At 32.1% G+C, this 16,960-nt stretch overlaps 1 protein-coding gene across 6 annotated transcripts in view; it reads right to left on the bottom strand.

Moving 5' to 3' along the window:
• Positions 1–16,960, bottom strand: part of LOC135134737 (spermatogenesis-associated protein 31H1) — a 127,841-nt gene that overhangs the window by 32,538 nt on the left and 78,343 nt on the right. For all 6 annotated transcript variants that reach the window (XM_064063544.1, XM_064063542.1, XM_064063543.1 and 3 more), the window contains one exon: positions 1,393–1,593. In XM_064063544.1, the coding sequence (XP_063919614.1) occupies positions 1,393–1,521 (129 nt within the window). In that variant the 5' untranslated portion in view covers positions 1,522–1,593. The remainder of the gene's footprint in view (positions 1–1,392; positions 1,594–16,960) is intronic.

The raw sequence follows: 16,960 nt of genomic DNA, 5'->3' as shown, positions 1-16,960 counted from the left end.
AACTGAAAATGTAAATTGTTTAAAGAGTTTTTCATTTCAACTTTATTGTAATGCGCCTCACAAATTGTTAGTCAAAAGACAGTGTTAGTGTGTCTGCAGTATTCTCGTGATAATGTCGCTCTTCCTAACAATATCTATTCCGCAGCAGTGTATTAGTGGCATTGTTAACTGCCATATTTGCCCACACAGGTGTAGACACTCCATCTGCTGCAAACATCAGAATTATAATGACCTTATTCTCCCACACTAAAATGTACTCCACTGCATCCAATCACGTTAATTAATCGGTTAATTAAAGTGAGGTTCTCTGCCTAGATTGATACTCTTGCTACTTTCATCTTAAAGTGAACAAACCAATCTCAGGGTGTGTTCCTTGTTCGTACTTGTACCTCAAGTATGGTTTTGTGTATAATAATAGTAATAATGAGGAAAATACAAATATGCATTTAATGCAACAGATCGGTGTCTGTACGAGGTAAAATATAATGAATCAAATACATCGTCAAATTAAAAAATGTATAAATTCTTGCCGTTTTATAGTAGTAGCAAAAATATATATTTAAAGCTGTGTATCAAACAACACTTTCAGTAATACCATCAACTTAACATACTTTACATGGTTTCGAGACCCATCCAGCAGACGGCTGTTTGGCCTGGCCAACACAGCGAAAATCATTATATTGTTTAACAATGAACAGGAATTATTATTTAACAATAATAGTAATATTAATAATTAAAAATAAATAAATTATTATTACTTAAATATTAGTTTTTAAACAGATTGTTGTATTTTTAGTTCTTAACAAAAAATGTTTCTAAAAATAATCATCTGAATAAAATTGCTGACGTATTTACTTCCCAATTAGGCTTTTCAGAATCTAAAAATAATCTTTGCCAATACTTCTGAATTTTTCAGCGTCAAATAGCCTTCATCACCGAAATAAATATTACAGAAAAATCAGCCTTATTTTCAACTGCAGGTATATATTTTAACTTCAAAAAGACGAAAAAATATATGATAAATAAAAAAGCTACTTTGTAGAAATGAGGCGGTAGAATAAGAAGCACTCAAAGTTATTTTCCACGAAATCATAGATTAAAATTAAATATTTGTCATCAATCTGTACACTCATTTAGAAAAATAAGATGATAAAGGAATTTAATTTATGAGATGACTAACAGTATCGTTATTTTTTAACAAAGTTTCTAGACATTAAAGATTTAGGATAAAAAATGTGATGATAAAGAAATCATTGAGATATTGCCAACTGCTCAAAGATGGGTTAAGTTCAAAAATGAGTATTAAATATGGTATAACTGCACCAAAAACAGCTTCTTGTTTTTCTCATCGAAGATTTTCTGTAAGACAACCTGTGGTCGAACCCAGCTTACCTTAGTGGAATTTTTGGTGGCGTTTCTTCCTGTTTTAAAATGAAGGCGTCGGAGGGCGGAAGTGGCAGTGCTAATAAGGTCGTCGGGGGGTCGGGGGGATCTGGGGCCCGACTGCGAATTGACGGTCATCTTAGGGCGCGGGCTGGAAGGGCAGTGGCTGTTGTTAGTGCTGCCCGAAGAGCAGCTCTCAGGGGCTACACACTGCAAAGAAAAAAAGTTTGCAAAATTCGGTCCTCTACATTATTTATCTTTCTTATTGAAAGTAAACCCGACACAGTCACGATAACGAATTCGTATTTCTTTGCAAAGTGAGAGGCAGAATATCTCGCAAGATTTTGCAATTTTATTCGGAAGCGTTTTTTCGATATGTTCGGTATTGAAGTCTTTCGATCTCGAAATTATTACTCTAAACGCTTCAATAGGCTCTCTAAACTTCAGCGTAAACAAAATTTACATGATGCTTCAGACTTGGGGGTTCTCTTTAAATGATAGAGTCGTTGGGTTTTTATTTTACAATAAGATGATAGAGTATGCGAACGTTAACTGAACCTGTAATTGCATCGTATACTTCAAGTCGGCGCTTAGTTATCCTTACTCTTTGATAATTGGCCAATTTTCTTTATACGCTTCTTTGACTTAAAATTCGCACAAAGTAATTAAATTTAACAAGCTATAAGCATTGCTTCACTTCAAAAACCAATTCGTTTTATTTCGTCAAGGCGAGTGGGTTTCACTTTTTTTTTTGTTTGTTAATAAATGGTCTTGTTAGCATCGATTTTTAGTAATTAAAAGAATTAAAAAGGAAAAGTTGACAACAAGATATTTTATCTGTAAATTTAATTATTATTATACACCTTCAGAAGACACAGAATTTATTAAAAAAAAAAAAATAAAAAAAAATCATCACAATGTCACTTTATAAAATTATTACCATTAACTTTATCGGAAGTAAAAGTCTGAAATTTTCACACAAAAAAATGTAGAAGAATTTTTAAAGTTTCATATTATTCAAGTTTTGTGAAACTTAAAGCGCCAGAGTTTGAATTTATAGCATTTATCATGCAAAATTCTGTGATATTTAAATATGTCTTTATAGCTGCTCTAAGAGACGATTTAATCGTTTAGAAACTTTACAACCAATGAATAAAAAAAATAATAATAATTCCGAGATTTCTAGATGGGGATAGTTTGGGATTGAATCTCGCTCCATTGTTGTTTTCGTTATTTTTCAATGATTTATTAACCAGTCTCTTAAGTACATGACAGTCTAACTCTTCAACACAATATTAATATCTTATATCTTTAGTGTCAAAAAAACTAACTGATTTTAAACGAACCTAAGTGCTACCTCGTGACATTCTCGGGTCAGAAAAATTCCATAACCTATACCTCTAAAATAGGTATAAACTAGAAGAGTTAACGAACGAAATACTTTAAAGACTCGGGAGCTATTTTTGACAACAGACTTACATTTGTGCCACACATAAAGGACGTAGTTAGAAGGTCAGTGAAGAGTTTGGATTTAGTTCATCGATCTTGCAGAGAATTTATCGTGATTCAGCCGTTAATAATATAATTTTTTGCTCTTGTGCGTCCCAAGCTAGGGTATTATGCCATCATCTAGTCATCTCCTTATAATATAACGATTCAAAGATTTGTTTTAAATTAGGTTGCATCCATCCTGAAAGAGACCTTTGTGAAGACGCTTATCAACTAAATTTAATTTTAATTCTTTACGGACACAATCATAAGCTGCTGCAGAGCACTCGATAAAGAACTTGGTTGTTGTTGTAGTTAGTAAAAATAGGAAAGTAAGAATAATTTATATGACCAGATTGCCAACCGATTAAAAATCCGATCGCTGGATCTGTATGTCCGATGCGGATTAGTACAGTTGTACCTTAACAAGACTATCTCTTGAAAATAAAAATTATAAATTATTGATATACTGAGTATCAAAACCTCTGATGATTTAATTCCGCAAATCTCTTACTTCGCGGAGTCTAATTATTATGCCTAAATGTATCCCAGCTTGACGGACAAGTATTATTTTTGTAACAGGTCGTTTTTAGTCTATTTACAATTTGACACCGCATGGGGAGTTTTGAATGCATGCCAGTTCTTTGATACCAGTGAAAGTCTCGAAAGTTTGGATATATTTTACAGTCGCTTTTTACCCCTTGTTACTCATTTAAATTGCAGACCACACGTCGTAAAGTCTTATAGAAAAACGTATGTTTGGATGACTGGTTGGAAAACCCGCATGTGAACACTTCCACATGAATTCTAATGGCACTAAAGGTCGTTCACGAAAGTAGTTAAGGTAAAACCGATAGTCGTTTTAAAATTGAAATGCTGAATTTTAAACTTTATGGTCATACATCACGTGCCTCATATTAATAAACGTCGTGCATGATATTCAACAGAGTGTGCTTTTAACATGTGCATATGTAAAATCAACAAATGTCACAATGACATATTTTGTTTACTGTTTTACCGCTAATGGTACGAGTATTAGTGGAGGAGTAAAAAAAATTTTTAATGAATAATGCCAACCCTGAACTTGTAACTGTTTCTTTGTATTTCATGACTCAGAGACGGCGACTTTCACATTTCACATAATTTTCATAACATCATCACAATAAATTCAAGAATTCCACAAGGGTCTCAGTTTGGTCCTTTCACCTTTTAGTTTTACATCAATGATGTTGCTTTTAGCTTTTTAACGTTGATTAAACGCATAAAAAACTATTTAATTAATACAAGTGTCAAAAATGACCCGTTGGACAAAGCGCCACTGCTCATATAAGTACATAAACAGAAAACATCATCATTTTCTACGACTGTGACGCATGTTTTTGATATTAAAACGAAAACTTAATTCTATAAACATACACAAATATATTTTTGAGAAATGTTGCCTCAACGTCATGATTTAACCACTGCAACAAACGAAAACTAATAGGTAGACAGATGAAGTTATAATATCCGTAAACCTTCAGCGAATACGTTAAATTCAGAGAATGTAGATAAATGTTTGTATAAACAAACTTTCTTTGAGAGTTTATGATAGTTGTAACCTATATAATACCTGTTATCTATTTTTAATATACTAGGAAATATTCGTTCGTCAACTTTACATCATTGTGCAATAATTCTTTTTAAAACTACAAACTCACAGTTGCTAATTTTGTGTTACTGAAAATGTCTGAAGTCTGATATAACATAAATAAGAATGAGGGTGAGGCTCACCGATGACTGCCTTATTCTACATATTAGATAATAAATTTTGCATTTAATATTGTGATTCTTTTTACTTATCTTATCATACAAAATTTAATTTTTTATTTTTGTGTCTACAAACAAACTTCTAATTTTAGCATTCTAGTAAATATTAATCGTCTAAACTTTGTGGTATATCGCAACTCATTTCTATCTAAGTTTTACGTGAAATATAAAGTTTTTTATTTTCACTTCAGTTAAAATTGCATTATGTCAAAAATTCGAACTTCTCAAAATCGGAACGAAATCACAGGGATCTTTGAAATTTTAATTAAAGACACAAAAATATTTCTGTAGCCCATTCCAATCTGCAAACTTTTTAATCGCTCGTTATATTCTTGCAACCGAACGTTAAAAGAGTAAAATACAAATTATAATTTACACTCCAGAAGCCATATAAGCTAAATAACTCTTACTGACAAATTAATGATTTGGAACATCTCCGATAAGTGCAGACCTGTTCGAAGGCTGAGAGCAAGAAATCCAATGAAGAAAAGATACACTTTCGCAATTTATTAATCACCTCTTCAAATTCCTAACAAGAAGCCTCTTTTATTAAGAATAACTCAATTTTCCGGAATCTTATCGCCGAAATCATAAATTAATACGAATTACGTTATTAAAAGCGATAGAGAGCACGGATGACTGTTAAAATTCAATAGAGACAAGATTTCGTTTTCTTTACAACGAATTATAGAATATCATTTTGTACTTCCTAAACTCTAAAACGATTAGTTCGGTTGAACAACTTCCTACCATTCCAATGTTTAATAATTCAATTACACTTCATTCTTTGGGCCTCTCTAAATTCACGCAACTTTAATATAGCTACAGTTCGTAACAAAGTAAATTTCAAAAGCCCTCACCACCTTAATCCCAATGAAACAAATTATATCGATTTTGAAACTGAACTGTGGAAAAGGTGTCGAACAGTGCCTGGAAACTTTATTATATCCTATCCACGTGAGGGCGCTTCAGTGAAAGGTTTTGTCGTATTCGTAGACAGAATAATTAAACTCCATTTAAGAAGACTTAGAACTTTTAATCACATCCTTACACTGGTTTTGCTTTCAAGGGTGTGAAACTGGATTATTAAAGTGCAGGTAATTTTATTGAATTATTCACAAATACGTAACCTATCATGTCCCCTAACCAGACCCAATGTCACTATGGGAAACGTTGGACAAACTAACGTGTCCCGGATAGAACAAAAAATAATTAAAGAGTTATTCAAAGCTTTCATGTATTGCTGCCTTTAGAAAAGATTCTATAGGTAACGAGTAGTGAAGGAACTGCTTTTTCAAAGTTCAATAAATTATACTCCCAAATCTTGTGCACATCATCCCGTACATAAAACAGAACTAAGTTAGTGAAGTAAACGAATAACGTTCACCAAAAACTTATATTGGTATTTACATTTACCCGTATACTAGACCTAAGACATTTACTTGATGCATACGTCGCAATAAATGTCGGTCTCATTGGGAACCCTGCAGAAAACTTGACAGTATAAAATTTAGAGCAAATCGATCGGAATACTGGTATACACAGTAGCACCGTGATCTGCATTCAAATGAACTAATTCAGCCAAACCAAAACGGTGTGTTTAGTTTCGGTTCTGCAAACTTAGGGTTCAGTTATTGCGGTTCCCAACTAAAATATTTAAGTCAGCAACGAGTGGCTTAATCAATTGATTTAAATTGGCTCATCTGAATACTTCAGTTGGAGTTGTTCTCCAATTTTGTTGCTCACTTTACTAATTTGCTTTAAAATGTTGACGTGTGCTGTTTTCGCTTTGAAATGTAGGGGAAAGGAATAATTAGCGAGTCTAATTAATTTGGGATGAATTCTTTTTAATTCAAGATGAATGATCTCAACGAGGGAAGAAAGAACGTTGATTACCCTTTTGAAAGCGAAAAAGAGTATCGCATTTATTACAATTAAGTAGAATTTAATAAAATGTTACTAACTAAATTTGCAGATAAATGGCCGATCGTTGAACGCAAAGATGAGAGATTCTTAACCTCTCTTGGGTGCTAAATGAAGTCGTAGAAAAGGTCATCACGGTTATGGAAATGTTCACGGTATACTTTAGTTTTAGTTTTTTATTTTTATTACAGAAACGCTCTACGAGAGAATTTGCACTATTTTTACGATACATAACGTGGAAATTCTGAGCTGGATCATCAAACCTAAGTTACGTTTATCAGTTGTGGTCCATGGTGCTTAGACATTTCTAAAGAAGTGACGTTATTTTTATATTCAGACGTTAATAAAAGTTTTTCATGATTCATGTGATTAAATATAAGTACTTCTGCATTTTTCTAATACGTGAATAAGCTATATTATTCTAATTGTTGGTTTCCCGTAGCGTAATGATGACCATGAAAGTGAGACAAAGGACATTCAGTAGCGTACCTACTTGTCATTTTTATACAGTTCTTCTAAAATTTCACCACCCTGAATTTCTTCTCAAAATAGTTTACGTCACTCATTTATTTATAAGGATTCTCTAGATTTTTTCGAACTGTTTAAAAAATGACACCAAGGGCCCCAAGTTTAAAAAAATAAGCATGGATTGTTAATTAAAGGAATATCGTCCTAAAATAACCTAAAATTGGACCACAATTGGTCTAGTAGTTTCGGAAATTATCGATATAACAAAATCGCCAACAGAGGACAAAGAGACGGAAACGGAGGACCTACTCTTTAATACTATAAGGATTCTGAAATGCCCAAAAAGCATCAAATCAGGCGTATCTCGAATATTACAATTTCCTTACCTTTTGCTTGGTAAGTAAAAATTTTGAACTTCATAACCTCGTCAAGGTAATGGATATTAGCAATTTAGTTAGCAATAAACGAAACTTCGATCTTGTTCTGTTGGACTGGTTTTATTACTTCGATGTGTTGAGAATCAAAACTCGTTATATATAGCAGAAAAAAATTGAACGCAACTCGATGGCTTTATATTATTTTCACGCCTTATGCGCTTTGTTTGTATTAATAACTTGTTTATATTAAAAGCCGTCATCATCGTGCTGTGACTAAATAATATATGGTTCTATTTTAAAATTAAAATACAAATTTTGCTAACAGTAAGTAAACAATGATTATGCTAAAATTAGGATTTAACCATGAGACTAAATCTGAAATGCAATCGTTTTAGTGACACTTGTCCAAATTTCTTTATGACTTTATTGAAAAGTAAAAAATTTGATTATTCACTCCAAAGAACAAGCTATATAAAGTTGTTCTATTTATATGCAGTAATAACAAAGCAGCACATCTCAAGATAACATTCTTCTACGAAAAGATAATACTAAAACAGAAAAGCAGCCTTATAAATTATATTGAAAGCTTCATTTTCCATTCATTGTTATTGCTGTTAAGACGACAGGATGAGAAAATAAAACACTTTTTGATAAAACCACATTTGCTTTCTTTAATAATTTACGGCTACCAAAATATTTTTGACTGAAATGATTAAAAAAGTAATGTGTTTAATCAAAAATTGTCGAAGTTTATTTCGACAGAACTTCTCCCGCTACTGAAGTACCAACAAATCTCGCTTTTTTTAAAAAATATAAAATCAGATTTTTCGATCTTTGGCGGTGGGGGCGTAAATTGCAAACGATTGTGCGAATTGCACAATTGGGCAAGGTAAAATATATTTAAAGCAGATAACCAACGGGAAAAAGTTGTCTCCCATCAATAATAAGCTTTAGCTTCAAGTGTTTGTCTATACATGTTCTGAAGACGTGCAAATTGTCACCTTTTCCAGAAAATGGGGTAACTCGTTTTTAATTTGAATAATAAAAAAATTGTTATGACGTCATAAACGTAGCTAATACAAAACTCAAATCGGATTCGTACACCACAAGTATTGGAGTATATTGTTGTATAACATTTAAATCATATAAACATTGAATTTTGTGAAATGACGTCATCAAATGGTTGGTGGGATTAGCCAAATTTTGTTTGGCGTTTAACCATCTACATAATATTTCTAATATACATACAAAATTTGATAACAATCGGTCCAGCAGTTTCGAATATTACATGTTTAATACAGACATCAGACAGACAGACAGACAGACAAACGGAAACAGGAGACTACTTTTTTTGTTTTATCTACTTTTATAATAATTTTAATAAACATTCGATTTCTGGTAAATGATGTAGTAATAAAGAACTGACTGCGTACCTATGTGTCGGATTATTTTGTTCTTTGGCAATATTTTAAAAGCTCTTCGTAAACAATAATTACTATTGTAAAACATTACAATTACACTGCATAACGTCTCATTTTCATTCTTTCAAAGCAAATATAATAAATGAACGTTGAAGTCGAATTGGATTATTCCAATTTCCTCTATCGGGTACATGGAAAAGAAAAAAGCAACGAAAATTCATTACAAAGAAATGATTAAAATTTCATAAAGCAGAATTCCTTTCCGTAAGGCAGAATCAATACTGTTGCATTTTATATGGGTCAATATTAATCTTACGTTTAATAACAAAAAACTAACAGTGCATTCAACTATCCCGAATAAACTGTTTGAACAATAAATTGGTTGGATTTTCATAGCAGCTCAGTGAAACAAATCGCTTCAAGCGATGCAAATTTACGCACCGATTGCAGAGAAAACGTTATTAATTATTTCTTCTAAACGGATGACCAAACTGAAAAATTCCGAGAATATTAAAAACACTCTTGTTTACTCACTGTCTGTCTTCTTTAGAAAAGCAGCCAGAAATTATCCGACTGTCGTATCACATAAAATCGTTCTCCAAAAACGCATAAAACTTTCCACAACTTTGTAGTGGCGTTATTTCTGTGTAATTCCAAGGTAGTCTGCATCTTGCATCAGCGGAATTTTATTGCAGCAGAATTAAAAAAATCCGGAGAGCTTTTCTGCAAGTGCAGACTCCCAAGTGCAATATAGTTTTCAGGGTTATGCTGAAAGTTCAACAAGCTTTATTCCGGCTTACCATAAACACTGTCATTACAAGTCCAAAATCGCTTTTGTGGCTCAAAGTTGCATCGCGAGTTCTAAAATTTAATAACAATAAAATGGCGTGAAAGGTGTTTTATGAACTGAAATGGAGTCCATGGATTCATCGACCCTTCGAGACTGTCGTAAAAAGTAAGAACGGTAAATAAAAATTACGAGTCGTGGATTTTGTTTAATGAAATGATAAATTGGTTTCATTATTTCGTTTTTATTGTTTGCTACTTCGGTTATTTATGTTACAAATATAACGAGCAAAATGCGGATAATAAGCTGACAATGTTAGTCTTCTAACAATGAAAGTACTGACACTAATACCTTGAATAAACGTGCAATGCTTGTGTTATATGCTCATTTATTCACGGCAAGCTGATAAGCACGTTATTTAGAGCTTTGTTTATTGGGAGACAGAGATAATATTTTTTACAACGGAGCTTTAAATAGGTTTTGAATGCTATTGAAACTAACGCGATCATAGAGATTACTCAAATAACAGATTTATTAATTAAGATGCCTATCGACCTCGACAGGAAGGTATTGTAAGCACAAAATCTAAATGTTGAGACAGACTTTACTAAAATAAACTTCTCTTACACTCTCTTAATAAAAGTTGTGCAATTTTTTTACAAAAAAATTTACATTAACGAAATAATTAAATGAACGAAAATTTGTGGAGGTAAAAATATTAATTTTGAGGTGTAACGTGTAACAGTGTTTAGGAAAATTAAGTCAACAACCTAATTTTATTTGAACGAGCTGTGGATACGTTATTTGTAACAAGTATCGTTTATAATTACAGTTCTGCAAAACAAATTTTCAACGCGCCTTCTGCGAACTAGTCTGTAACAGAAAAAAAGTAAAAATATTTCTGTTATTATTTATATCAAAATGAACTGACTTGGACAGGCAAATGTTGCTTTATTATGACTTGTGTGTGCTACTAGCTATTATTATCTTTTAACACATAATATAAATTCCTCCGTTTGAGAGATTTTCAAAGTAACCGCACATCACGGAAGTGGGAAGTCATACATTGTCTCAGGTTACAAATTTGCTAAAAAAATTAACCTGGTTTCTTTCTGAATGTAAATAACCCATATCAGACACAGCGTAGCGATTAAATTATTTATGGAACACTTGACACCTATTTCCGTGTTAATCCTTTTTAATGCATCGGTACAAAGTGTGTAAACAAGTACCTACTCCAACAAACTGCAACAAGGTGGTTATTTTGCTTGCGCAATAGTTGATACAAGCACAAAACAACTTAAATTTTGTTAACTGTGTACGTGTAAGTAGCTAGTTTAGATAACACAACTAAACTTCTTGTTAGTATTTCCTCCATAATTAGTTGTCCTGTGACAGTCACAAAATACATTAACATCCTGCGTCCAATGTTCGTCCTCTTGCCACCAGAGTTACCCTTTCGCTAATTAATCTAGAGAAAAAATGTTGAATGATTACATTTACAGAACATATTTCAACACACTTCAAGAAAATAAACGCTTGTTGTAAATGGTATTAGATCAGTGTAACACTACCGCTTTCTCCATCTAACTGCTTTGAAATCACCTTTGCACTTATATTAATTCACCCCTCTCCCATCTTTAACACACTCTGCTTTCTAATTAATTAAGGGAGACCAAGGAAGCACTTTAGCTATTATTATTATCAGTTCGAGTTCAAGATAACTTATGGAAATGTGTTTTCACCAAATGTAAAGCGTTTCCACTTAAAATGTTAGAACCTGGAAAGGGTTAAATAAGAGAAAATAAAAAGGATTACAACAACCTAAAGGCTACAAATAAATAGTAACAAAAATTATAAAAAGCTTCCAAAGCAGGTTTAAAACTTTGTTTTGCGTCGAATTTTAACCAACCACAAACTAGAGACCATCGCATTAAGTGAAACGGAACGATATACGCTCAAATCGTTTACCGCAATTTTAACAACTTCAAAACATTTACCCGAAAAACGAAAGTACGTAACCTCTAACAAAAACAACTCATGGAATACTTCAGGCGCAGGTAGAGTTGTGTACACAATTTTATATTTCACAAATGTTTACGTTGGAAGTTACATATTAAAATATATCCGACATCCCATATTAGAAGAAACGCTTGAAAAACATTTATTTATACGAGTCTGCTAGTGTACATATCATCATTTTATGCAAGAAAAAGCTCAAATCGGTTATGTTATACGGCAAAGTGCATGACAGTCAGTAATTTACAGCAAACACAGATAATAACTAAAAGGATAACGTGTTAACTTTAAGTGAAATATTCAGTGGAAATGTAAACGGAGTTAATTGTTGCGTGTAAAACAGAAATTCTTTCAGAATCTAAGCAACGATCGTAAAATAGGTCTGAAATATCAGTCATTTTCAATTTGTAGTTCTCATGCCAATTACGCGATTTTTATGGAAAATAATGTACTCGTTAGAAGTATGCCACTAGTGAGATTATTTGTTTTTGTAAAATGTAATTTTAAATTCATGTTTGTTCCCATTTTGATTTGTTTATCGATCTCATATTAATAATTTGGCAAACTTCATGATAATCGTTCAGTGTAACGAAACAATGACAGTTTGAATACGGAGAAGTCGATAGATATTAGCTCTTTAGAATAAATAAACAGGCAATAAAAAGTTATGTTTAGAATAAAGTTAAATTTAGAATTTTCGGAATCTATTAGTCCTTAAAAATCACTTTTTAGTTACTTGACATATTTAGCACAAAAGTAACAATTTGGCAACTTACTCTTCTCTACTGGCACTAATTCCTTGTTCCGTTTTAAATGTAATTATTATCAAAGGTACAGATGCAGCTATTTTCAGTTAGTGGAAAATCCTTGTTGGTAACTCAGCAATCCCAGTTAAAACAAACAGCCGTCAATGACAGTGAACACATAAATATTCAGGCGTTGAATTCGTTTCATATCTAATCAGTTTCTTGTAAAAATATTGCATCAAAATGAATCTGTTGATAATATGTTATTGTATCCATCAGATGAAAGAGATCAGACATGATCATAATTTCCATAGATTTTTTTTAAATCAACAAACGCTCCTTTCTATGAGAGAAAATAAAAAATGTGCAATAATTTACTGCAGTGTTTGCAAATTAATTTTGTTAAAAGTGTCTAATAGTTTGACATAAATGACAGATCAATAAGTATAATGGTTCTAAAAATAAGTTTAAACTTTAAACCTCTTATTGTGGTTTCTCTCTGCTCCTACTTTTCTCATTTTCTTTAGTTGATATTTTAAATTAGCCAAGTTGAAAACTAATTATAAGTATTTATTAATATGAGTAATTTAATATACTTTTTAATAACATAAAAAAAAACATTTAATATGAAGTAATTACTGGAGTGAAACTTTTAAGTCTAGCTTCGATAAGCAAAAAGAATTTATTTCTGTCTTTGACAACTTTCAGACAGACAGACAAAAACCTAATCAAAGTTCCCTTTGCTCTCGTCCTCGATTAGTGCAATACTTTGTTCTGAAGGACAATTTAGTCTAGTCTGAGTTTATTTTCACATTTTCGGTGTGTTTTCTGTAAATTAGCTTGAACTGTTAGAATGCCATTTGATTTTATAAAATAACAAACTCCTGTACTCGTGGTTCATGATTCCACTTTGATTCCATAACTTTGGAACGGACAAAGAACGCGTATTCCGTTTTTCACCATTCGATTTCTTGAAATTTTTTAGTCACATTGGTTAGTTTGCAGGCCGAAATCGTTGCCCGTTTAAAATCTGCGCACACATTTGTCGGACGGTACCATTTTCGGGAGACTCGAATACTAAAAAATAAAAAAAGTTAAACGTGCGTTTTTGAGGCAAATTTTCACTATTTTAAAGGAAATCGTTTTTTGAAAAAAACTCAAATAACCAAAACTGTGACAGTCCAAAACATTTGAACATCAATGGGAATGTATTCCGGTTTATATTCGATTTCCTACAGTTTTCTAGGCACAGTAGTATATTTTCAGCTAGGTATTCGTGAGTCGCTTTTTTTTACACTGTCGGGTATTATCTATATTTTTTACGTTGAAATTGACATACGTGTCCTTGCTGAAATATTCATCGGGCCATTTTTCTATGAGATAATTCATTACAAACAGGCAACACAGCGTTGCTCTTTATCAATGCATTCATACTTTTAGAGCAATTCTTTGACGTTCACCAGATTTCTCAGCACTCCGCGCCAAACCAAATGTACAAGAGTGTGTTTTCGTAACATAATGCGTTCTAATCAAAGGCAGTGGTGGAGTATGGGTGATTCAACTATGATACGGCAATAAATTCAGAAAAACAAGGGCTCAAATAATAATAATAAAATCTCTCAAAATCAAATTTTATAATTTTTTGGAATTTGTTGGACTGTTTACTTCAGAAGAGAAGGAAGTGCTATCGAATTAACTTTCGACAATTTTTTTCAAATATATGTTACGAAAAAAGTCTTCTTTAACAGACAGTGTTTCAATCATTATACATATCAAGTGCGTGTTATTTTTTTTTTGTAATTTATTAATTTCGGAGAATAATTTTTCTTTTTTGTTTCTGACAACGTCGCTCTGGCTTATTTTATTGTACCATAAATATGTAAACAAAGAATAAATTATGAACTTCCGTATTTAACAGGAAAAACTTTGAACGATAAATATTTTAATCTAATTATAATAAATGCAAATTCCACATAATTAATAATACAGACAACAGAACTACAGTGTCTTACTCTTTTTGGCCTGATTCCATCCTTTTGTACTGTTTGGATATTAATAGATGTCCGCAGTTAGGGAATTGAAACTATTAAACTGCTATGTCTTTATATAGGTACTTTTGCAGAGGCGGGTCCAAACGTGAATGCCAGTCATGATTTGTGGCTATCCACAGTGATATTCTACAAAATTTACGCAGTATTTTTTACATTTAGTATTATAATAAAAAACAACAGAAATGTTGTTTTTAGTCAGTGTCTAAGTTTGGGCAGATCACTTTCTACTTTTTTGTTATTAAACAAGCAGAGTTGTAAAAGTTACTTTTGCACTAGTTGGCACCAGTGATGTAAAGAACATATGAGAAAAGTGTTTTAACTGAACTCGCCTTTGTGCATTTAAATATTTAATAGTTTATTATTTCTTTTGTTAGAACTGTTGATTGTTTTTACTTCATTGTCTGACATAACTGAAAATTCCTTTTTTCTCCAGACATACAGAGGACGAGCTCAGCATCCAGGCAAGTACACACTTCTGCTTCTAATTTTTTACCACAAATTTAAAGGTCCTGAACTAAATTGAACTAGTCAAAATTATTTCGCAACCTTATACATCTTTGCGTAATATTTTGTAAATTTTGGCAATAATTAATTACTACAAAAGAAAAAACCAAAGAAACAATTTAAATTATTATATTGTGGACGTGCTAACCGGCAAACAAAAAATACACTATTTATGTTTAAAACATGTCAAATTATTTTATTGAACTACAGTTTAAAATATTTATGAAATTGCTTTTATTGTCGATCATTATTTGTATCTATACTAAGTATTTAAACGCACGCACAAATATTTTTATCTATATTTAAATAAATTCCATCTATCTAAATGTATTTGAACAGTTTCAGGCACGATTGTATGTTGAGCAGTTGAAAGCATCTTGTTTGAAAATGAGTGAAAAACCTTTTACATTTATCACCACTGATCTTGCGATCAAGCTAGCTTTGAACCCTAACAAATGTCAGTCACCCTTGCCCACATCCTGGATAGCTGTACACTTCAAAAAAAGTATTGCTCCAGGGAACTATAGTGGAAATTGTAATGAAACGCGACGTTAAAATGATCTCAGAAAACTAATTAGCATTTTATTTTACACTAGGTTTAAATATCTTTTGTAAATTTTAACGGCCAGCAATGAAACTAAGTTTTTAACCATTTTCCTTTTATGTACTCCTATATATTTTTTGTTTATATGCAGACGGGATAAAGTAGAATAGCGAAGGCTAGAATTCACTCCCTTTATTGCATAATAAAGGCCTTATTATTATTATTGTTATTATTCAGTTCGCTGGCTAACGCTAAACGAAGTTCTATACAATATTTCCCATTAGCGATCTGTAAAATAATGCAAAACTTCCTTTGTGTCTGAAACACAAATAAAACCGCACTTTACAGTAAAATTTATTTCACATTTTTTGAGATTATTAGAGATGATAGTTATTAATGCTCCGTAACTCTCAAACTAGTTTTATTGTTTTACATTTTTAGTTTTATTTAAAACTCTGTTAATAATAACATACATAACGATTTGTATGTATCTACATCATGGTTACAATAAAGTGTAGTGGACATTATTGCAGCTATTATTTTTCAGTTAACAAAAATTCCATTTTTATGTAAATTTAAGCACCTCTTGAAAAATCTGTTTCTGGACTCCAAAACTTGTTGCTTCTATTTTTAAAAAATTGGTGTTGCTGCACAAATTATTCGCTTTTCTTGTTTATTTTTGCTTCTTGCTACCTCTCCTCTGGAGGTGAGTGCCCTTTCAAGGCTATTAAAAAGTAATCTTTTCTTTCACAAGTTGAGTTCTAAAATTTGTATTTCCGGTGTGAAAAAGTTTTGTTTTATTTTATTATTCATGTTGAGTACATAAGTTGGCAAACTTAGCTTACCTATAAAAAGAAACATATATCAAGAATAAAAATTGGTCTAAAGAGTTTAGACAGTACTTCCCTCGCTGTCGGAAACTTGACGACTGCATGCCTATTGTGTTTTTTTTTCTCATTACATTTTTGTAGTGGGAATTTAAAAAAAAATTGTGATGACGTCATCAACATTTTTGCAGGGACACGTATATCAGTTGGGATAGATGTAGTGTAATACTAAGAATAAAATTATTGTATTCCCAAATTTTCGGGAAAATGAATTGGGTCGTTTTGAATATTGATTTCTTATAATCAATAAAATAACGAAACAATTTACTCACGTATACGGCGCCGGTGTGTAATATCTAGAGAGCGGATTTCTGTCGGGCTAGGCAAGGCCAAACTCGATACGGCTCGTACGGGATGCGAATTCATTGCGGTTGCGGACTGCACTTCGTTTATTTGAGATTAGAATAACGCTGTTTCGTTGCACTCTGCTGTTAATTCCCGTTCTCATTTACTTAGCCGTTTGATTAATAAATCGTTAATTATATTTATGGAATTAGTACCGATTAAATTCAGTGATTATCTATCACCCGGCGATCCAGCACGTCCCCCCCTA

Source organism: Zophobas morio, unplaced genomic scaffold (assembly GCF_036711695.1).
Source record: "Zophobas morio isolate AGI-343-1 ecotype UQ-CSIRO unplaced genomic scaffold, CSIRO_AGI_Zmor_V1 ptg000023l, whole genome shotgun sequence".
NCBI lineage: Eukaryota > Metazoa > Arthropoda > Insecta > Coleoptera > Tenebrionidae > Zophobas > Zophobas morio.
This window is presented reverse-complemented; position numbering and strand designations above follow the sequence as displayed.